This window comes from Bolinopsis microptera, chromosome 11 (genome assembly GCF_026151205.1).
Source record: "Bolinopsis microptera isolate Bmic1 chromosome 11, MBARI_Bmic_1.0, whole genome shotgun sequence".
NCBI lineage: Eukaryota > Metazoa > Ctenophora > Tentaculata > Lobata > Bolinopsidae > Bolinopsis > Bolinopsis microptera.
Window position 1 is genome coordinate 8,667,452 of NC_087082.1, and position 24,120 is coordinate 8,691,571.

The following is a 24,120-nucleotide window of genomic DNA, read 5'->3' on the forward strand; positions in this document are numbered from 1 at the left end:
GTGTGCGGCTACTCAAATTTAGTAACCTGATAAAAATTATTAAAGGTATTTAAGCAATTTACATATCACTTGGGACTTAATTATACTTCAAAATTTCATAATCATATCGTAACACCAGATCGCACAGTTTCAGTCTCAGAGTCAAATGATATCACAGACACTCTAAACAAAACTGTGACACTGACAACAGCAGTCGAACCAGCCGAGATTCCCACCCCTACTAAACAGGACACACCTCAACCTCACGAGGTTTCTATTTCGCTCTCAACCTTCCAGCAACCTGATCCTCATCATGGCAGAGTGTCTGGTGTTGGTAATCTGGCAGCCTCAAGAGGATCAGCGACAGAGAGGCAGGAGGTTGAGAAGAAGGAAGAGAGGGAGGAAGAGGAGGAGGATGATTTGACAGAACATTTGACTGAGTCTATGATACAGATTCCTCAGATTGAGATGCCTCCTCCAAAACCACCTGTTCTGGTAAGAACTGTGTAAATTGATAATCTTAATTTTATTGCGAAAAGGACTCTGAGCAGCTGAAGCAGAGCTGCATAATATATATAATAATAATATATTATTGTCATTGATTAAAACATAGTTGCGATGCAGTTGTATATCTAAGAGATGACTATCTAAGAGATGACTGCAGTAGTGCACTACCTTACTAATATTCTGTTTAGCCTCGATCAGAATCAAGGAAAATGAACCCAGTAACACCGCCCTCCCAACTGAACCTGGAACCTGGTGTCACATTAGAGACGTTGATTAGAGAGTACCAGCAAACTCTTCTACCCCAACCTATAGTCGGTTTGTTTACTTTATGAGGGTTTTTCATCATCATTAAGGATTATAGTGCTTCATATTTCAAGTTCAATTTGTGAAAGTTTCACAAGAATGAAGCTTGTTGCAATCGAATGCAAAATAAAAGATTTAAACAGACATAATATAATATGATATTGTTTAGTGCTTTTAGTTTTACTGCCTCAATTTACTTATTTATGTTAAGACCAAGTGTGCTATTAATTCAAACAGTTACAAAACATTTCTCAGGCAATCCCAAGGTATTCAAAGAAGCAGTAAGCATGAGATGTGACACTAGGACGTTGCCATGGCAACCACTTTCTCCTCGAGTTCTCAACGACTGTGAGGGGGCTGAAATCTCACACCATCTAGTGGAGATAGCTGACTTTCTCTGTGAGTCTAATCAGTCGACAGTATAATAGTCTCAGTCTACTGCCACCTTTTAGATTTAGTAGCAACAGCAGTGCGTTTAATACCATTGTGATTTATGTAGATCAGATTTATTGTACCTATGTTTCCATTTTATTTTTGAGCTAAGTGATTATGAAAAGTTGGATTTCAGATCCTTGCATTCGGAAGTCTAGTAAGTTATATTGTCTTCTAAGCAAAGTGTGTAACTTGATTTTACTGTGTGGCACTGATTTAATTGATTAAAACTTGAGCTTAACTAATGTTAACAGATTTACATACAGCAACTTCGACATTGACATTCTTTTCCGTTCATAGTTTTTAAAACCCTTATCATCATTCCTCGCCTTCTTCATAAACTTTCTTCACTAAAAAATTCCCAGTACTGTAACGTTATTTATTTAAGTATTTAATTGCAAATCGCATTCCCTGACATTTGCAGTTATTGTATTCTTTGAAGTAGTGTCGTAATTTAATTTTACAGCATCATACAGAGACTAAAACTTTAAATAACTTACATCCACTAAGAGATTAACCCTAACCCTCCTCTCTCTTCAGCTAGAAAGAACAGCAACCCCCGTGAACTAGCTAGTTGTATAGGCTACATCTACAACTTGACTACTAATGAGAATTGTGTGTATCTGATTGTTAACTCAGAGCTCCTTCTCACTCTCTCCTATCTGGTTAAGTCAGCTCCTGAAGAAGTGTAAGTTTATTATATTATTCCTTTATCTTTATTATTTATCTTTATCCAGTTACTATAAGGTATTGTAGGTAAGCAAATTTAGCTTTTCTTGTTCCTAGGCCAATCTCTTGAACACGAATTTGGGAAAGGAATTAAAGTCACGTGGTAGCTGGAACGGTGATCACGTGGTAGTTGGAACGGTGATCACGTGGTAGTTGGAACGGTGACCACGTGGTAGTTGGAACGGTGACCACGTGGTAGTTGGAACGGTGATCACGTGGTAGTTGGAACGGTGACCACGTGGTAGTTGGAACGGTGACCACGTGGTAGTTAGAACGGTGATCACGTGGTAGTTGGAACAGTGATCTCGTGGTAGTTGGAACGGTGATCACGTGGTAGTTGGAACGGTGATCACGTGGTAGTTGGAACGGTGATCACGTGGTAGTTAGAACGGTGACCACGTGGTAGTTAGAACGGTGATCACGTGGTAGTTGGAACGGTGATCACGTGGTAGTTGGAACGGTGACCACGTGGTAGTTGAAACGGTGATCACGTGGTAGTTGGAACGGTGACCACGTGGTAGTTGGAACGGTGATCACGTGGTAGTTGGAACAGTGATCACGTGGTAGTTGGAACGGTGATCACGTGGTAGTTGGAGCAGTGATCTCGGTGGGATTATAGTCACAGTTAAACAAAGGTGTAACTTTTAAATGAGTTCAGCATTAAAATTGAGAACGTTCTATTTTCAAATGAAATAAACATTGATACGGTATACATAGTACATATCAGCAATCAGCATAATCAACACTAAGTATTGCTTTTTTTAAAATGATTTAAAACAATCTGCCTAGTTCAACTTCGGTGTCCTGAAATAATTGACACATTTGTCACACTCCTTACAGACGACCTAAAACTGCTCGACATAATCCTTAACTTTCCTAAAGTGAAATCCCTAAAATGTTTGTTTGTGGCCAGATATATAAAAGGATTGACCCAGCTCATAGAAAATAATGTGTACCATGCAAGTTCATCAAACAATCTACCTGGATACATACAGCAATACCCAACAACATAGGTTATAAATCTAGGGAGACCAGCAACTAGAAACATAGCCGTAGTTAGCATTACTATTAGGATATTCGTCTTGTTAACGGTTGTGTTGGACTTTTTTACGGCTACGACTACCAGAGCAAGATTCGCTGTGATCAGACTAACACAGGGTCCGAAGTTGAAGAGAGTGAGTACTATGTAGTTGATTATGATAATCGTCTGAGGTATTTCCGTCTCTGAGTTGTTTGCAATGTTACATATGCCGGTGAGATGCTCAAAGTTTTTTGATTCCACGAAGAAGCCTTTGTATGTGCCATATATAGTCCATACTATAGGAATGAAGCTGAAGATGACCACAAAAAGTGTTACGGTGTTTCTCTGTTTTTGAGTGGAGTCCAACATACGGAATGGAAACAGACATTTCAACAACTTATTGATTGATAAAGCGTTAAGGAAGAATCCGTTAGCCAAAAGGAACACGAGATTGTAATGAGCTATGGCCACACAAAACCCACTACCTAGTTTCCATTCCATACCATTCATGACAGTGATAGTGATGGGTATCACAACTAAAACACAGTTGGAGATATCAGCTACCGCTAGATTCTGAACAATCCAAACTGACATCTTATCAAGCTTTATGGCACGGTGAGAGATGGTGGAGTAAAGCACGTAGATGTTGCCAGCCAGGCCAAGGACTATAACTAAGAAACACCATGTTAAAAGAGCTGTCTCGTTTGTTGAGTAGGTGCTGGGTGGCTTCTGGGTTGAGATGATCTCAGAGATGAAGGGGGGAGTGTGGTTATCCATTTTCAGGGGATCTTTTACTTTCTAACCTATATGTTATGATAACACGATTAGGGTAACTTTATTGAATTATTTACAGATCATACAGATTGAGAGATTAGCTTAAAAATATTTCCAACGTATCAATATCAGCAATAAACTGTTGCATTTAAATAGTCGAGATCTACGGTTACGATATCTTTATGAGGATCAGTTTGAAGACTGGATAGGTTATATATTGCTGCCCTGTGTGGAATCCAGCCTAGATCACAGACATAGAGGCTATAGAAAACATTCAACAACAATATTCCGACGCATCAACAGATGCAGTGGCCTAGACTACTGGGAACGTCTCACAAAACTCAATATCATATCCTTGCAGAGACGTCAAGAAAGGTACATCTTGATCAAATAAAAACCGAAAGTTCTGGAGCTGGATAATGACGGTCAGCTGCTAATTCTGGAACAATGTTAATAAATGAAATACAAAACTGACGAACTGATATCTTCAGTACAGTCAGTAACCTGTGTTTAACTGTTAACTGTTTATAGCTGTGTTTAAAAGGTGGTTTCAACTGAAATTGTCTGAACTGTGAAACACTAATTAGATTGCATTGTTGTGTTCTAAGCTCAATCTAGCCATGAACCATACAGTGAACCAATACCATTTGCATTTAAATGAGACCTTTAGACTCGTCAGTTCAGGGGTGTTGTCAGTTCAGGAGTCAATGAGCAAAGACAATAGGACCAATCTAAGCTCGACAATTTCAAACGTCACGTGACATTACGTGACGTCATGTTAGGATCAAGAGTTGGAGGACGGTATTTGGTTCGTCTCTTAGGACTCATTACTGATCTGTTTTGGAGACAGGGACTACCTAAATCATAGAGACGTTTTGGTTGTACAGCAAAATACATTTAAGTGAAGCCATCACGCTACAAAGCTGACAGAGAAGGAAATGGAAGAGAAAGTGGTAACTTGGTAGTGGAGACTTCTGGTTAACTTCCCAGCTTGATATCTAATTTGAATGTAAACAATTAACAAAAGCTATGATTAGATATTGTTTATCTGTGATTAGATATTGTTTATCTTCCCTCAATTCATATTAGAAAGATAACAATGCAACTCTATTTAATCAATGCCACAATATAATAAAACGACGCCCTGTCGAACGTAAATAAATCCTTAAACGCAACAATAATGGTATGTTGAGACTTCTCGATATATTCCTAATTAGGTCGCACTAACCATGAGAGAATAAGCAAATAAAATGTTTAATCCGAAGTCAAAAACGCTGTTGGTTCAAAATATGCTCTGAACCTAGAACCTGTGGTTGGTCCGGGTGGCACCACTGTTTTACATACCGGAGATTGGCTGGTATTAAAGTATGGTAACGATAGTACTGGCGTTATTAAAGCACAATTACGATAGGACTGCAGAGTGCAGGTGTTCTAGGCCTCAGGACGTGTTCTAGGCCTCAGGACGTGTTCTAGGCCTCATACGATAGTACAGTATCAGTCTTATATTAAAATATTAAGTTCACAGTTTTAGTCGAATATTTGCCTACACGACTGATGTTAACACTAACGACCAGTCTGGTGATAGCAAGGTTTTAACCAGAATATATTATAGCCAACATCTACCCAGGTGGTAGTTATTAGAAGGTGGGAAAGGGTAGTTCATGTTTTACTAAAATATTATGGTTGTTTCAGGCAGCTGAAGATTGTTCAAGTTGTAGGAGCATTGGTACAGAATAGCACAACTATAGAACCGGAGACACAACTGGGTGAGTATTAACTTTTTCTTAATCAATAAACTTTCAAAATATTATACAAATACATAATTTTATTTCAAAGAAAATTCGCCGAATGACCTTACATGCCTTGACAAGTGGCCGAGTGTAAAAAAAATAAGGGACACCGAAACACTGTTTCACAATATACTGAGACTTAAGTGAAACTAGTTCTACTGTCGAAACAAATATCTGTCTATAATTGTAATAAGACGAAAGAACAAACACATTTCACATTTAAAGGGCAGGTAACGACACAAAGGTGGATATCACGTGACTGCTTTATAAAGGACCTATTCTCTATAGTGATCATATCTCCCCTGGCCCTTTGTATTTGTCAGACAACTTATCTCTCCCCTTTCTATTTGTCCGACAACTTATCTTCGAGCCAACTCTACATTTGTCAGTTTAATGTTACTTTATATTAGAAGCATTGATATTGAGTGCCCCATTTTGCTATTGACGGAGAAAGTTATTATGTTCGTTTAACAGAACAGACAGTGCGATTCAAGGAACTGCCTCTACAAAGATATGACAACGTCTGAGGGATCTAATAATATAAGGGATCTTAGATACTTAGCTGGCTCTTCCTCGCTGATATTTTAACCTAACCAAAATAAAATAAATAAAACAACTCTCTCCTGCGGTAAGCGGAAAGCCGTGAAAATAGAACAACACCATTACTTATTTTAACCCGGCCCGAAATAAAATAAATAGAACAATACCATTACCAACTTGTAACTACTCTCTTTAAAAACATAAGCCACTGTGAGTTTAGATGTTTTACACTAAGGTTTCTTTAAAGTGTGAGAAATGTCAATTTCAATTTTCAATTTACAGCTTCTACACTGACCACAACAACACTATTATTGACTACTCTCCGTGGCAATCCCCGTATTCAGATTTCAGGTGAATGTGTTACAATACTGACGGACGTGTTACAGGTGAATGTGTTACAATGCTGACGGACGTGTTACAGGTGAATGTGTTACAATACTGACGGACGTGTTACAGGTGAATGTGTTACAATGCTGACGGACATGTTACAGGTGAATGTGTTACAATACTGACGGACATGTTACAGGTGAATGTGTTACAATGCTGACGGACGTGTTACAGGTGAATGTGTTACAATACTGACGGACATGTTACAGGTGAATGTGTTACAATACTGACGGACGTGTTACAGGTGAATGTGTTACAATACTGACGGACGTGTTACAGGTGAATGTATTACAATACTTAATGCTGACGGACATGTTACAGGTGAATGTGTTACAATACTGACGGACATGTTACAGGTGAATGTGTTCTTTTTATCTCAACACTTATTTTACTTCGGACATTCCAACAGCCACATTGTTACACAAGTGTGTAACCAGCCAATTACAGGAAGCCAAAGGATTCAATTATACATTAGGCAAGTGACGGTTAAGGTAGTATGTACCATACTTTCTTCGCCCGAGACTTTGCTGCAATGGGAAGCTCCTCATTTAACCCTCACACCCGATTTCTCGAGTATTTGGCTGAGTGGACCGGGGGGCTGCATAGACCACTCAGGATCCTTAGCTGAGCGTCGACGACGCTCACCCCACGGCTAGTGACAGAGTCGGGAATCGAACCTGGTACCTCAAGTAATGCCAGGCAGATTAACCAACTGAGCCACTAAGCCGTAAGTGCGAGAAGTTTCAATTGAGATTTACAGCTTCTACACTGACCACAACAACACTATTATTGACTACTCTCCGTGACTGCTTTATAAAGGACCTATTCTCTATAGTGATCATATCTCCCCTGGCCCTTTGTATTTGTCAGACAACTTATCTCTCCCCTTTCTATTTGTCCGACAACTTATCTTCGAGCCAACTCTACATTTGTCAGTTTAATGTTACTTTATATTAGAAGCATTGATATTGAGTGCCCCATTTTGCTATTGACGGAGAAAGTTATTATGTTCGTTTAACAGAACAGACAGTGCTATTCAAGGAACTGCCTCTACAAAGATATGACAACGTCTGAGGGATCTAATAATATAAGGGATCTTAGATACTTAGCTGGCTCTTCCTCGCTGATATTTTAACCTAACCAAAATACAATACTTAATGCTGACGGACATGTTACAGGTGAATGTGTTACAATACTGACGGACATGTTACAGGTGAATGTGTTCTTTTTATCTCAACACTTATTTTACTTCGGACATTCCAACAGCCACATTGTTACACAAGTGTGTAACCAGCCAATTACAGGAAGCCAAAGGATTCAATTATACATTAGGCAAGTGACGGTTAAGGTAGTATGTACCATACTTTCTTCGCCCGAGACTTTGCTGCAATGGGAAGCTCCTCATTTAACCCTCACACCCGATTTCTCGAGTATTTGGCTGAGTGGACCGGGGGGCTGCATAGACCACTCAGGATCCTTAGCTGAGCGTCGACGACGCTCACCCCACGGCTAGTGACAGAGTCGGGAATCGAACCTGGTACCTCAAGCAATGCCAGGCAGATTAACCAACTGAGCCACTAAGCCGTAAGTGCGAGAAGTTTCAATTGAGATTTACAGCTTCTACACTGACCACAACAACACTATTATTGACTACTCTCCGTGGCAATCCCCGTATTCAGATTTCAGGTGAATGTGTTACAATACTGACGGACGTGTTACAGGTGAATGTGTTACAATGCTGACGGACGTGTTACAGGTGAATGTGTTACAATACTGACGGACGTGTTACAGGTGAATGTGTTACAATACTGACGGACGTGTTACAGGTGAATGTGTTACAATACTGACGGACGTGTTACAGGTGAATGTGTTACAATGCTGACGGACGTGTTACAGGTGAATGTGTTACAATACTGACGGACGTGTTACAGGTGAATGTATTACAATACTTAATGCTGACGGACGTGTTACAGGTGAATGTATTACAATACTTAATGCTGACGGACATGTTACAGGTGAATGTGTTACAATACTGACGGACATGTTACAGGTGAATGTGTTCTTTTTATCTCAACACTTATTTTACTTCGGACATTCCAACAGCCACATTGTTACACAAGTGTGTAACCAGCCAATTACAGGAAGCCAAAGGATTCAATTATACATTAGGCAAGTGACGGTTAAGGTAGTATGTACCATACTTTCTTCGCCCGAGACTTTGCTGCAATGGGAAGCTCCTCATTTAACCCTCACACCCGATTTCTCGAGTATTTGGCTGAGTGGACCGGGGGGCTGCATAGACCACTCAGGATCCTTAGCTGAGCGTCGACGACGCTCACCCCACGGCTAGTGACAGAGTCGGGAATCGAACCTGGTACCTCAAGCAATGCCAGGCAGATTAACCAACTGAGCCACTAAGCCGTAAGTGCGAGAAGTTTCAATTGAGATTTACAGCTTCTACACTGACCACAACAACACTATTATTGACTACTCTCCGTGGCAATCCCCGTATTCAGATTTCAGGTGAATGTGTTACAATACTGACGGACGTGTTACAGGTGAATGTGTTACAATACTGACGGACATGTTACAGGTGAATGTGTTACAATACTGTCGGACGTGTTACAGGTGAATGTGTTACAATACTGACGGACGTGTTACAGGTGAATGTGTTACAATACTGACGGACATGTTACAGGTGAATGTGTTACAATACTGACGGACATGTTACAGGTGAATGTGTTACAATACTGACGGACGTGTTACAGGTGAATGTGTTACAATACTGACGGACGTGTTACAGGTGAATGTGTTACAATACTGACGGACATGTTACAGGTGAATGTGTTACAATACTGACGGACATGTTACAGGTGAATGTGTTACAATACTGACGGACGTGTTACAGGTGAATGTGTTACAATACTGACGGACATGTTACAGGTGAATGTGTTACAATACTGACGGACGTGTTACAGGTGAATGTGTTACAATACTGACGGACGTCCTAAGAGACAGTTCCAGATCCCCTTCAGTGAGACTCTATACTCTAGCTTCTTTAGGGGAACTTATCTTCTACATCGCCAGTCAGGTAAGTACATTACAATGTGATATGAAACAGTTTTACTTCCAATTGTGTGGTGATAACCCGAAATTCTGATACTGAATACTGAATACTGAATACTGAATACTGAATACTGAATACTGAAGAGAAACTACACCCTCCTTACACCCCCATGTTCAGGTGTTCGCACAATACTTTAAATACTTAATAATTTCCCCTCCACTACCAGGAAGAAACAGACGGAGTTAACAGTAACTGGAGTATCCCAGCCAGCACCTTCGTGTGTATAACACGGTGTCTACGCGAAGGGGAGGAGTTTCACACTCAACTATGCGCTGCTAAAATAGTGGAGAACGTTTGTAGTGTCAACAGTCAGTATAATAAACAGTTATCTCAAGGTTAGTACTAGTGAATGGTTATTATAATGTTTCGAGGATCCCGGCCCTTTGGTTCAGTTATATTTCGTTAATAATTCAGTTTATAATGGCCATTAAAATTAATAAATCAGGTATAATGGCTGCTTTCTTAATATGATAGCTATATAATTGATTATTCAGCTGATGATAGTTCATTAGTTAATGATTCAGCTAGAGTAACTATTTAAATAATTCAGTTTATTAAAACTATTTGATTAATAATTAAATGAATAATGACAATTGAATTAATAATCCACGTACAATAGCCGCTTACTTGATCATTCAGTTAGTTATGACTATTTAGTTAATAATTTAGTAAATAATAGCTATTTTGTTAATCATTCAGTTATAATAGCTACAAAGTTCATAGTTTACCTCACCACCAGTATCCACGTTACATAATTCAAATAGTTGCTTTACCAATCAGATGCGATAGCGCTGTCACTGTGGAAGCTTCAGATGAAGCAAGCAGCTACAGACTCAGCCTACATAACCTATGTACGAGCTCTGACCAACATGACCGCATACCAACCTACCCTACTGACCCACGTCATATCAAAGATAGGACTTGTCAACGTTCTCGACAACCTCAACAAGTCTCAGCCTTACATACAGGTTTTTCTCAATTGAGAAGATCTATATTTTCTATAATTTGCATAATAACTGTCAGTAAAACACCTAATTTTTGTTACAAAATTAGTCAAAACATTAAATCAATTTTCAGATATAATACATACAAAAACATCCGTATAAAAACCTATATAATATTCCTAAATAAAGTAATAAGCCCGTTGCTTAGTTCTGGCGGAATCAGAAGAAGGTTTGCAGGACAGCTTCCTCTTCAAACTCAGAGTAAAGAACTTCAGCAAGGACACAGCCTTCTTCTCAGCTCTATTCCTCTGAACCCCAATAGAACGTCTCCCTCTGCTGGGTTTACTAAACTCCTTTCTGCTGACAGTATCTCTCTCCAGACTACCCGCACTGCTCTGTATTCTGATCAGGAAGGGACGGAAAGAGGGCGTCTTCTCAAGAGGAGCACTCTTCCTCCTCTTCTTGGAGTCCAGGGAGAGGTTGTGTAGTTTTAGTTGGGGAGGTCTAGCAGGGAGAGTAGGCATTGACACGTGGTGAGTCTTCTTGGGAGTAGACATTGAGGTGGGGTTAAAGGAGTTAGGATTGAAGGGGTTGATGTTGGTGGGTTCTCTGATGTAGAACGAGAACACGCTCTGTAAGATATCATGAGGAGAGGAAGGGTCTGAAATCGGATAGTCTGAAGGGAACATTCCGGATAGTTGACTGTTGTGCAGGTTAGTTTGTGTGAGGTAGAGAGTGAGGGGTAGTTGCTGGAGCTAAGGTAGTTGTAGTAAGAAGATGTGATAGTATCAAGCAGGTGTTGGTGAAGAGTAGCTAGCAATTATTAGATTAACAGTATGATATGAAACCTGCCTTATATACCACCCCATTTGATGAGATCACGTGATGAAACGAGGACTTATCAGATTTCAGGACGGGTCAGATGATCAGCAGTCCTTAGCTCTGTGCAGGTTAATGAGAGTTGGTGACTGGTCGGATGTGTCACGTGATATCAGCTAGTTATAGCACGTGATCTGATACAACCATGTGATATATAGCGAATACTAACTTACACATTTATTAAAAATTGTTTATCCATTAAATTTGACCGGTATTAGAAAATGAAAATCTTGGTGATTTTCATGGCGAAATGGTTCCAGAATCCTAAGGGATATGCACCCCACCCGGACCGGGTGGCGCTCGGCCTGTTACTCCGCAACATCTGCATGCTTATAAAAAGTATAAAGACTGGTGTCCCCAGGTTGTATGGAATATGATAAAATACGCCATCACTGACCGGTAAATTGAGCGGCCATCCACAAAAGAAAAGCGGCCGCATTTCTTTGTATTCCTACACATGCGTGGTGAAATTGTAAATTCTGGATAATATATCCAACTATATGAAAGTTGTTACTTGGCCCTGAACATCGTTCCCTTTACATTTGAAACCATGTTATTGTTGAATGTTGATAGGTTGCGTAGATATTAATTATGGAAATGTTATGCTCCGGTTATTTTCATCTTTTATGGGTTTGTTAGTGTCCCTAGGCCGCTATACACTCCGATATCTCAAGCTCAAACTTCTTTTTAGAAAAAAATTTGAATAGTTTATTAATACAATGACTATTCATTTTGTAGAAAAAAGAAAATGAAATACAAATCATGAGAATCACATATATAGTTGCATGAAAAGCACTAATATGTACAAATCATGAGAATTACATGTATGTAATTTATAAACACACGCTTAATATAACAATTATGTAACTGGTAGTTATGTAGGGCTCTTATGTATTTATTTGGTATGCCATAAGGATCGGAATCTGACAAGAAAAATTGTGATCACAGATCATGGAGACGAATTTATTTGGAAATTGGAAACAAATTATGACAGTCAACCGATAAAGGAAATATATACTAATATTCAGACAGTTAATTTAAGGATATAATAGCAAATATATTATCTCCTTTAAGTTGCCACAAAATAGACATGAATTCGAATCTCAATCGAACGAATATCATTATTGCCGATAATCTTAACAATCACTTTTTTTTCTTTTAAAAATTCTAAAAATTTTAAAAATCATTCATCTTAATCAAATTTGCCCCCTAGGCATTTTATAGTTCATCGATCCTTTTTACCGATCACCTAAAATAGAAATGAATTCGAATATCAATGGAACGAATATCATTTTGGTCAATCTTCTTAACAATCACATTTTTGTTTATTTTTTCCCTTTTTTTATTTAAAAAAAATGTAAAAACAATCATCTTAATCAAATTTGCTCCAGTACAGGCTTTTCATTGTTCATCGATCATTTTAACTAATCAATAATCATCTTAAATCGATACTTTTTTTACTTTTTGTAAATGTTTAAAACCAATCATCTTAATCAATTTTGCCCCACGCAGCACGTAGAGCGGCCCGTGACGTGAGACAAAATCGATAATTTTAATCACTCATTTTAATCATTGAAAATCTAAATATTCGCCCAAATCAGAGTTATATTTATAAAACGAAAATAATCACTTAATGTGGGAAGAGGATGGAGATCAAATGTATAAAGTAGTTCTGATCAGATTTCTGTATAATGTATATTCCCTTGTCTTCTTTGAGCCAGATACAAAATTTTGCCGAGTATGTACTATGTAGGGAGTTCTGATCCGATCTCTGTATATCCTCGTCTTCTTTGAGCCAGATGACGAACTTTTTCATAGATGGTGAGTGGTAGAAGGAGAACTTTTGCTATGTAGTTTCTGTACCTTGCTCTCATTTCCGGTTTACGTAGGATCAGGATGGTTGGGAACAGTGCTGCGTTCATCAGAGGAAGTGTGAATTGTAACATTACCAGAATGGGTATTGGCAATACAGGAGCAATATACAGTATCAAGGGGTATGTCACAATATAGTACAAAGAGACGCTACACAAGTACAGTAACGAGATTAGAAACACTGTTAAGTTAACTTGGTTTGCAGTGTTCAGCTGTGGGTTTTCGTGACTTCCAAATGTTTTCTTTATATAGATCATCTAAAGAACCATGCATACAAGCACGATCAAGCAAGGCAGACCAAACTGAACTAAAGGCACAGCTATGCCCATGATATCAAACACATGAGGTTTGCTGCGCCATGAGACAATGCAAAGTAACGCATCATCAACCTTAGTACAAGAGATGTTGTGCCTCTCCAATTGTTTCTATTACAGTGATAACGTTCCATGGACCCACAGTCCATACCAACACCACATTTTGGGCTATGATTAATACTAGTTATGACATCATTCCACTCCCAAACATCAATAATGCACACGACCAGGAGAATGGACGGGTAAATGAAGAGGACTATTTTCAAAAGTCGGTTATTCTGCGTGTAAAATGGACGCATTATGTTAATAGTCTTCACAACCGTTAGCACAAGAACACAAAACGTCGAAGTAACGTAGCAGAGTACACCAAACTTTTGGCAGACCAGAAATGTCCAAGGATGCATCATCATAGAAGGGTCCTTCAAGCACAGTAGTGATATTGAGCCTCGTCCTATCTCAAAACACGCACTTCCAATGTCCACAGCACCAATCAGAATGAAGAATCGGCAAGAAATCCCTCTCCAGTCCTTTTGGTAATCATATATGATCACAGAGTTCTGGATCATGATATAAAGAGCAATCGTGATGTTGATTGGGGATATATACTGATAGCCAAAGTAATGACCGTCAAAAACTATGGAGGTACTGGGCTAGGCGAGTTAGCAGTAGTCATATTATTAGTCCAGATCATTGTTCTGCAGCGTAACTTTACGAGGATTTGGAGGAAACGAACTAACTATACGATCCCGAAATGAACTGCGGAAAAATACTAGGAAACTTGCTCTTTTGTATCAAATTATCTCTGACGAAGATAATGCACTGTGAGAATCTTACTTATAGTAGCTACAGTGACTTTTGGATTGTTGCGACTTTATTTCCTATTTTTAAACTTTACCAATATTTGTATCCTAAAAACTTGATGTTCTTATTAGGAACTAATGCACCATGGGAATTTCACTTATAGTAGAGTAGTAGCTACAATGAGTTCTGGATTCTCGTGATTTTATTTCCTATTAGTATTATTTATTTTTATTATTTCTAATACAATGGCTTTAAGAAAAAATGGGTTAAATAGGTCCTCGCTGTTTTACAAAGATCCAATGTTAGCATCTAACGTGAGCGTGAAAGATAATCTAAGCGTTATACTTTTACATCTTTTAATTTATTTTAGATATTTGTCCGTCATGCAGGACTGATTAACTCTTTGTGATGTTATTTTACCGTCAAGGAGTTAGAATACAGTTTTATATATTATGGGTTGAACAAGTAGTTTATGCAAGGCATATTGTGATTTAACTCTGGACTAAGATGATTTGATTCAGGGTATTAAATTCAGATCCTTATTCTAAAGTCATCCTTATTCTAAAGTCATCCTTATTCTAAAGTCATCCTTATTCTAAAGTCATCCTTATTCTAAAGTCATCCTTATTCTAAAGTCATCCTTATTCTAAAGTCATCCTTATTCTAAAGTCATCCTTATTCTAAAGTCATCCTTATTCTAAAGTCATCCTTATTCTAAAGTCATCCTTATCCTAAAGTCATCCTTATTCTAAAGTCATCCTTATTCTAAAGTCATCCTTATTCTAAAGTCATCCTTATTCTAAAGTCATCCTTATTCTAAAGTCATCCTTATTCTAAAGTCATCCTTATTCTAAAGTCATCCTTATTCTAAAGTCATCCTTATCCTAAAGTCATCCTTATTCTAAAGTCATCCTTATTCTAAAGTCATCCTTATTCTAAAGTCATTCTTATTCTAAAGTCATCCGGATCCTTATTAGGTATCAGACAATTTTGTGACGAAATATTTCAAAAAATCCATTAAATCAATTCACATTATAATATAACAATATGTACAAAAACATCAAAAAATGAGTCCCAATTAGTTCATTAAATAAAGTAATAAGCTCGTTGCTTGGTTATAGCGGAAGGTTTGCAGGACAGTTTCCTCTTCAAACTCAGAGTAAAGAACTTCAACAAGGACACAGCCTTCTTCTCAGCTCTAGTCCTCTGAACCCCAATAGAACGTCTCCCTCTGCTGGGTTTACTAAACTCCTTTCTGCTGACAGTATCTCTCTCCAGACTACCCGCACTGCTCTGTATTCTGATCAGGAAGGGACGGAAAGAGGGCGTCTTCTCAAGAGGAGCACTCTTCCTCCTCTTCTTGGAGTCCAGGGAGAGGTTGTGTAGTTTTAGTTGGGGAGGTCTAGCAGGGAGAGTAGGCATTGACACGTGGTGAGTCTTCTTGGGAGTAGACATTGAGGTGGGGTTAAAGGAGTTAGGATTGAAGGGGTTGATGTTGGTGGGTTCTCTGATGTAGAACGAGAACACGCTCTGTAAGATATCATGAGGAGAGGAAGGGTCTGAAATCGGAGAGTCTGAAGGGAACATTCCGGATAGTTGACTGTTGTGCAGGTTAGTTTGTGTGAGGTAGAGAGTGAGGGGTAGTTGCTGGAACTAAGGTAGTTGTAGTAAGAAGATGTGATAGTATCAAGCAGGTGTTGGTGAAGAGTAGCTAGCAATTATTAGATAAACAGTATGATATAATGAGACCTGCCTTATATACCACCCCATTTGATGAGATCACGTGATGAAACGAGGACTTATCAGATTTCAGGACGGGTCAGATGATCAGCAGTCCTTAGCTCTGTGCAGGTTAATGAGAGTTGGTGAATGGTTGAGTGTGTCACGTGATATCAGCTAGTTATAGCACGTGATCTGATACAACCACGTGATCTATAGCGAATACTAACTTACACATTTAATTAAATTAAAATTCGACTGGTATTCGAAAAAGGAAATCTTTGGAATATTTCAAGACGGTAGTAAGGGTTATTTTAAAGTCATCCTTAAGAATTTCTCTGATACCCCTGTTTAAGAATCTTCATCTAAGGCTATTAATTAACGGCGCGATTAACACTAATTTCCGCTTCATTCCAGAAAGAGATCCTGAACTTCGTGATACAAGGACTAACCGTGAATAAACCTAACGCAACATGTAAACGCATACTATCAGACAGAAACCTACTCTCCATTGCTATCACCCTCATGGGCAACCCTCACTCTTTGTCAAAGTAAGTTTTAAGTTAGGTTAGAATGTTTCTTTGGTAGGTAAGTAGTGTTAAATATATGTAACTACTAACTCTGTTGTAGTTTAATAATTATCTGGTAAACTATTATTTAAATTATTTTCAACCTTTTCTCTAATTTTATGTTCTTCCGACTTCCCGAGGATGCCTGAATTAGTTTCCATGTAACCAACTTATGATTTGTTCGGTTTGATACTGTCATTTTGAAACTGTCTAACTATGAAGTGTTTTATTTGAAACTATGTAACATAAGCGAATCTTCTCCAGGTCGTTTGCTGCCCTTTTGATATCACTGTTACTTGTGGGTAACGATGCTCTTGTAGCTGCTTGTAACCTCAAGTAAGTCACTAACTTTTAAATCTTGCTTTTAAATCTAGTGCTAGTTGGACAATGATTCGGTTGCTAGTGGGGCAATGATTCGGTTGCTAGTGGGACAATGATTCGGTCTAATGAAATGAAAAATTATATTTCTAACCCAATTATAAGCGACAAAGTTTATGTTTAAAACTAACAAGTTGGAGATAAGCAATACCTTTTACTAACGACAGAGCGAACGATTCGTAAAATAGGTACAACAGAAACTAGTAATGTATGTGTGAATCAGGCGACACTGTCTTACATTGTATTACTCAGGTTGATACAAACGTTAGACCGGGAACTAAAGAGGGTGTCAGAAGATTATTCCAGCAAGTGTTTAGCTTATCTCTCTCACGCTCTTCTCTCTTTTATACCTACTTTACTGGGTCAGTTTTCAAATGAGCTATATTCAGCTGTATCAGCTATATTCAGCTGTATCAGCTATATTCAGCTGTATCAGCTATATTCAGCTGTATCAGCTATATTTCTGTTATAATTGAGGATTAGATATAATTCTTGAAGTTGTCTTCCCATTTTGTTTTGAATTAATTAAAATTTATTGATCCGCTCACTAAGTCGATGGTTACCAGTAGTAACAAGTCAGATACCTTGCCAGTTGCCATACCAATTGATATCGAGAACTATCTATCAAATGTATTATGATATCACAACTCTCAGATCAAGTAGAAGTATCACTGAAGAAAGTAGAAAACAGAAGGAACCCCAACTCCAACCAACTAAAAGATCTGAACAGCTCCCTCAGTTCATTACCCACTATTCTACATTTGCTAACTAGTAGACCACTTTCCAACCAGGCCCTGGCTGTTGTCAACATGGACCAACTCTGTGATATTCTCAAGATGGTTTATAATTTTAAGATGATAATTTGTTATTTAATTTAGATATTTAGTAATTTACAACTTAGAAAATTATTAACTTATAAACTGTATCCGAATGCCCTCTGGTAGAGGACACTCTTTCTACTCTAACTATCCTATCCTAGGTACCAGGGATACAGTCAGGAGATACAGGACTAGGCAGCCCTGGTCTGGTAGAGGACACTCTATCTACTCTACTCTCGCTGTCAGAGATTTGTCTGCCTCATATGAGTTGTGAACAAGCAGTTCCAACAATTGGCAACCTCTGTAAATGTCAGGTGAGCAGTAGATTTTAGTTTAGTTAGCATTTAAAAGAAGTTCTGAAAGTTATAATGTGAAAACAACCTTGTCGAAACTAGTAACGAATTTTAGATGCCATTCTATTGTTTTTAATCTCATAAACTATTTGATCGATTGAATGAAAGTAAAATCTTCGAAAAAAAGTCCCATATAATATTGTAAGAGTCTAAGCCTCAATGAATTTCCAGAGGGCACGGTAGTAGTAGTTACAGTCAGCATTTACTGCTGTAAAGGGTCCTGGCTTTTCTTTCTCCCCTGTTGCTATCACATACCGGCCTGATCTGGCGTGCTCCAAATACACTGAAATAACGACCAGTTTAGTTTATAATAATGGACTAGATACAAATATAAAAGATCGTAAACACAATCAAGCTTTCAAGAGGAGGTCATAAAATGCATATAAAAACTATTTATAATTGAATAGCAATGTATTAATTTATATTATTATTATCTACCCTCAATCTGTATTAAATAAACTTATTGTATCTATGGATGTATTAAATTGATTATTAACATGAGTCTCAGTAAATGAATCACTTACATCCGTTAGCCCAGACCCTAACTTTATAGGTAGCCAGGCCGTAGTAATCCATATCAGCAGCTCTGGTCCCTGAAGCCTCTAACCACCCCTGATCCTGACACCTCCTGTTTCTGATATCTACTGTGTCTGGGGCCAGCATGTAGCGGCCTGTGTTTGCGTGTTCTATATACCTGCGGGTCGGAAATAGTTCAGTGTCGTTCAGGAATTTGAACTGTTAACGTCGGAATTCGGCTCAAGATTTGTTTCATATTTCTTTATTAAGACTTTTTCTAAAGGCTTGAATCATCCTTTAAATACAGTATAATTATACTAGGTTACCTACCAGTTATCTCCGTCTAGTTTTCTGAAGATAAACAGTCCCTGATCTTTAGTCGGTACTTCATCATCTCCCATTCTTCCACCAGGTTTAAAACCTACCAATTGTTATGCAATTTTTATAATCTCGTCAAAAAAAGATTCTGGGGCAAAATTAGTAGTGTTCCCGTTTACTGTGACATATAAAAGGCTCTTATAGGATAAGGGAATGATCTACGTTTCAATGTAACAACATCGTATTCATGATCTAAAAAGATTTTTATCAAAAATTCAAAAAGTAATTTAAACAAGAATTGCGCCAGTTGTTTCGTTGTGGCGGACGCTAGATTTCCATTCACTACAACTACAAGCTCTAATCAGCTCACTTCATAATATGAACATTATGTTTTAAATAGGGAAACACTTGTGATTTAATTCAATTGCCGTAGACTAACTTAATTTGTATCTGTAATTTAGGAACTTGTAAGCAAAAAGTGAACTATACTCATGTTATATGTTTTATAATTGTACACATCAGTACACTATACTACGCGTGTCACATTACATACAAATTGGGTTTATTGCCTAATAAATTAAAATATACATCACATCTCCGCAAGCAACCCTTGTGCGCTGCGCGCGTTTAATTGTCTAGTTGTCATGGTAACGGACACAAGGAAGGACAGACGACATATTTAAACCCACCTACTGCAATCTCCAAAATCCACGTTTTTATACGTCCATTCGTAACCTTTCACTATTGCCTTTTTACAAAAGGGTGTGAATGGAAAAAATAGATCCATAGGAAATATGATAAACTGAAGTTTACTAAGTTAGGAAGGGTTGTGTTAATTTTTACAGTCCATACCTGACACAACAGTAAAGTTCCTGACGGGATTCTTGTAGCTGTGCTCAGCCCCTCTTTTGTGTCTAATGTCCTCCTGTTCTCCCATTAGCACCAAATATTTGCCAGTACCCGTGTCCTTCAGGAGGTATGTTTGTCCTGGTACTGGTCCGTAGCCAGCGTAGGCAGCTTCAGCAAGCACAAATAGTAACAAAAGCAGAGACATGGTTCTAGTTTCTTAGTGTTTTACTGAGAACTAGCTTATAAAGCTGATAAATTGGATAAGTAATGAAACGGCATCAAGTAGGTGATATCTTCGTAAATAAAATTACATCTCTATAGCCTAAAAAAGGAACATGGTTAGAAACAACAGTAATTTTAACACTTTACAAATGATAGACAATTTAACATTATTAGCTTATAAAGCTAGTTACAGTGTTGTGCTAACTTCGTATAGAGCCGCCAATTCCGGGGAAAGTTAAGAAGACAATCGGTTTAACTGCTCTTTTAATTGTTTGCCTTCCTTTTGTTAATTCAACACGTGGGTAAGGCTGCAAAGGACTTGTAAACTTTATTCCTGTACAACAAAAGACTTGTAAATTATGTTACGAGAAGTAGTTTTGATCTAGAGGTATCAAATAAACTTTAAACTTAATTAAGTGATGTGAAACAGATTTTGTCTGTTTCAGATAAAAGTTCAGCCTCATGTTAATTGCGAAGATCATTCAATAATGAACTTCTCCTCCAATATCATGTATCAAGTAAAATTAAAAGTCGGGATCTGATGAATCATCACAATATGGTACTTCAGGGAGACTACCGAGGAGTAGCAGTACAACTGTGCATGCGCACGACGGAGCGCGCAGTGCACGTGCTAGATGCTGCGCAGCTCTCCACACTGTACACACAGCACGTGCTGCCTGTTATACAGGAAATGTTACTGGAGACTCCTCCCCTTCCTACCCTGGCTCTCAGGATTATCATGCCTCTTCTCTCTGTACTTCCTCAGGTTTCTTATTTACCAATTTATTTATCACTTTATGGTTTTTTATTTACCACTTTATTGATAAATCTTGCAGTGGGTCAAGCCTCAAAGAGAAAACTCATAATTTTGTTTAATCCTTAATTAATTATCAAATGTCATTAACATGAAACGATAGTTTTATAATTTGTAACTATATTTATATAATCCTGTACCTGGCAAAAGTTATAACTGATTGGTGACTCCACTCAGTTGCCACTAGAAGAGTACGGTATTGTAACAGCGTTAGTTGAGCTAATGAAAGACGTGGATCCTGACGAGGGAATATGTTTGTTAATGTTGGACACTCTCGGTACTTTCATGACTGCAACTAATGTTGACTTTTCCTGGCTTTACACTATTGGTAAGCTTCGTAGTACAGTTTACTTACATCATACCTACAACTGTTCATGTGACTTTTAATTATTATATACTAATTAATCCTGTACCTGGAAAAAGTCCCGCACACTGGGACGTCCGCTAAGTTTCTCGATGTAATCCGACTTATTATATGACCAGGTATATAATAACACTATTTACTCGGATACATTTTTTCTCGGAATCACGCCCTTTTTTACCGCACCCATATCGCGACCCCCACTATAAATTATCTCAGCTTCTGATTGAGATACAAAACTCAGGTATGAACCAAAATGTGCCTAAGATGCATGTTTATATTAGTGCTATGAACACATTTAAGGCCTAAGAGACTTATTTTTTGAGAAATCGCCAAAAATCCGATTTTACTATATTAAAATATTTTAATGCCTATGATGAATAGAACGCTTATCTCCACTCAGAAGCTGAGATATCTTGCAATCGCTTCTCGTGAGAGCGTGAAAATGGGGTATCAATAATAATAATCTCAAGATGTGTTGTGTCTGACGTCTGTCTGTTTGTGTGTCTGTCTGTCTGTGGGTAGTTTCCGAACGGCTTAATCAAGAAAACGGTAAGAGTTACGGGGCTGATTTTTTCGGTATAACCAATAACCCACCAATAACCCACCAGGCGTGCACGAACAGTTGAGTCTGTTGATACTGAAACTAGGGGTGAGTGCTAATAGCGGTGAGCCGACTATTCTCGCTGCTGTCAAGTGTCTCTCTGCTCTCCTCAACTATATCATGAGCGTCGTAAAGACAGCTTTACAGGTACCTACGTTTATTTTACATGTTGTATTTTACATGTTGTATTTATGTGAAGTATGAACCTGAGTTTGAACCTGATTTATACCGTTTCATCCGATTAGCTCTCATTAGTTTCTCACTAATTTTCCGATAAAACCCATCCAACTGTTGTGTAATTTGACTATCCACCTTCAGACTAAGAACAAATCAAGCGGAGAAGAGATACTGCGGTCAAGTCAGTGTGTAGTAAATACGTGTGGAGTGTTACTGGTGTGGTATCATTACACCACTGCTCCTTCAGCTCTACTTTCTATCACGCAGTTATATGGGGGACAGTACAGGGACTTCTTAACCCCTTACAATGTTGTAAGTATTATATTTGAACACTGATAATTAGTACATTTACCCGGCAATATACTCTACGGTACACTTTGTTGAAAAAGAAAGGATCAATTTAACAGTTCTTGAATTAGCTTCAATTTTAGAAACTCCAGTTGATGTATATGCGAAGAATAACGTTAAATTTTCCAGGATATTTTGGTGGAGTCATTAAAAGATAAAGATGATAACAGAGTCAAAACGACCCTCAAAATATTAAAACGGATTGTGAGTATTCGAAAAATTCTAATATCAATGATGGTACTACATTTTCTTGACAAACTATAAAATGTACCTTATTTCTATCACATGGAGACAATTATATTATATGATTGATCTAGTAGTGTGTAACAAAGTCATCTTCAGATAAGTACAGATCCCGTATTACTGAAGAGTATGATAGCCTCTACAAAAGAACAACTCAATAAAGCTGTGCTTGCTGTCAAATCTTCTTCTCCAACGTTAGTTGATTAACTCTGCTTCGAAATTAACATATTGGAATTTGGAGACATAATTCTATCTAATAAAGATATCACCATGTGTCACAAAATAGAGTCTGTCCATGATCATAGTTTAATTTCTGTAACGCGCAATGTTTTGCGTATGATTAAAGCGCATTTTTTAGCAGCTAGTGTATTGTTATTGGGGCGCGGCGCACGCGCTCGCGACGTCAATTTATACACGCTTTTTCAAAGCTCTAACGAATTCCATAAATTAAGAACTGATTGCAGGATGTTGCATAGGTTAATCAACGTTAGTCCATAGTCATATATAATCGCTTACTTTCTAACCTTAATCATTGCCACAGATTGGTGCCACTCTCAGAGGAAGTTTCCAAGTTGTTACTGAAACCTGTTTGAAGAACTATTGACAAGTCCAGCTACAACAGATCTGCCGACTGCATATTTCAGATTTCACGCCCAAGTGTAGGTTTTCAACGAGAAAAGAACGGTTTTATGAACATGACGACTGTCTAATGTTTATGCACTATTATAAATTGACTGTTAAATGGAATGGTATAAGACAAAATAGTATTTTTATTCAACTGTTAAACTATACTATCAACTACAGTAAGATGTCATACATTTGATAATAAGAACGAAATTGTCTGTCTTGTTTTGCTTCTACTAAATTGCTCGCCCAAATCTGAACACATTTTAAAAGTGTGCTATTAGTGGCTAGTGCACACTGCACCTGGAGAAGATATGGTCTAACTAGTTGTGCCCATCATATCTACTTGTATAAATCTTTGGGGTGGTTCCTGAGACTATGGACAACACATTCCTACACAAAAATGCTTTAGGCAAATTATTTCTCGAAAGGTTATATATTCATGCTAATTGTCCCTTACTACTTGCTTTTTCTCACTTAATTAGGACATTTAATTTTTAAAAATCTCGAAACCGCGACCGCTAGAAATTCGAACAACTGAAGAAACACAGTGCGTCTCGGTGTGTTTAAAGAATCGTGACTCGAAGCCACTATAATTGCAGGGTTTGGTTAAAAACCAACAATATAGAGTGCTACATATATGAAAATAGAATTGCATTTCGTGGAATTTTCGACTCGGTCTTGCTTAATTCTGACTGTTTTATAATATGTACCTGAACCGAAGAAAAATTAATGCAACGCAACCGGCAACACATTTTGCTCTTAGTCGCCTACCTATGTCACCTATGTTGAAACTCGTTAAGCTTAG

The 24,120-nt window shown here is 38.0% G+C and overlaps 2 protein-coding genes across 2 annotated transcripts in view; one reads left to right on the forward strand and one right to left on the reverse strand.

Annotated features, from left to right (window-relative positions):
* The window catches only part of LOC134823033 (serine/threonine-protein kinase ULK4-like), a 33,341-nt gene extending 9,535 nt beyond the window's left edge, over positions 1-23,806 (forward strand). Inside the window, exons 8-27 of the mRNA XM_063834355.1 lie at positions 128-474; positions 675-801; positions 1,045-1,188; positions 1,762-1,909; positions 5,438-5,511; positions 9,441-9,553; positions 9,756-9,924; positions 10,370-10,557; positions 16,536-16,669; positions 16,952-17,023; positions 17,318-17,427; positions 17,720-17,904; positions 18,045-18,197; positions 20,710-20,907; positions 21,133-21,283; positions 21,928-22,067; positions 22,239-22,409; positions 22,575-22,649; positions 22,788-22,882; positions 23,230-23,806. Of these exons, the coding sequence (XP_063690425.1) occupies positions 128-474; positions 675-801; positions 1,045-1,188; positions 1,762-1,909; positions 5,438-5,511; positions 9,441-9,553; positions 9,756-9,924; positions 10,370-10,557; positions 16,536-16,669; positions 16,952-17,023; positions 17,318-17,427; positions 17,720-17,904; positions 18,045-18,197; positions 20,710-20,907; positions 21,133-21,283; positions 21,928-22,067; positions 22,239-22,409; positions 22,575-22,649; positions 22,788-22,882; positions 23,230-23,281 (2,846 nt within the window). The 3' untranslated portion in view covers positions 23,282-23,806. The remainder of the gene's footprint in view (positions 1-127; positions 475-674; positions 802-1,044; positions 1,189-1,761; positions 1,910-5,437; positions 5,512-9,440; positions 9,554-9,755; positions 9,925-10,369; positions 10,558-16,535; positions 16,670-16,951; positions 17,024-17,317; positions 17,428-17,719; positions 17,905-18,044; positions 18,198-20,709; positions 20,908-21,132; positions 21,284-21,927; positions 22,068-22,238; positions 22,410-22,574; positions 22,650-22,787; positions 22,883-23,229) is intronic.
* Positions 18,352-20,124, reverse strand: LOC134823078 (uncharacterized). Its single transcript, XM_063834428.1, has 4 exons — positions 19,923-20,124; positions 19,083-19,173; positions 18,761-18,930; positions 18,352-18,519 (listed from the first exon to the last, which is right to left on the reverse strand). Exons 1-4 carry the CDS (start codon positions 20,122-20,124, stop codon positions 18,386-18,388), a joined length of 597 nt encoding a protein of 198 aa, XP_063690498.1. The 3' UTR covers positions 18,352-18,385.
* Positions 23,807-24,120: the final 314 nt, after the last annotated feature.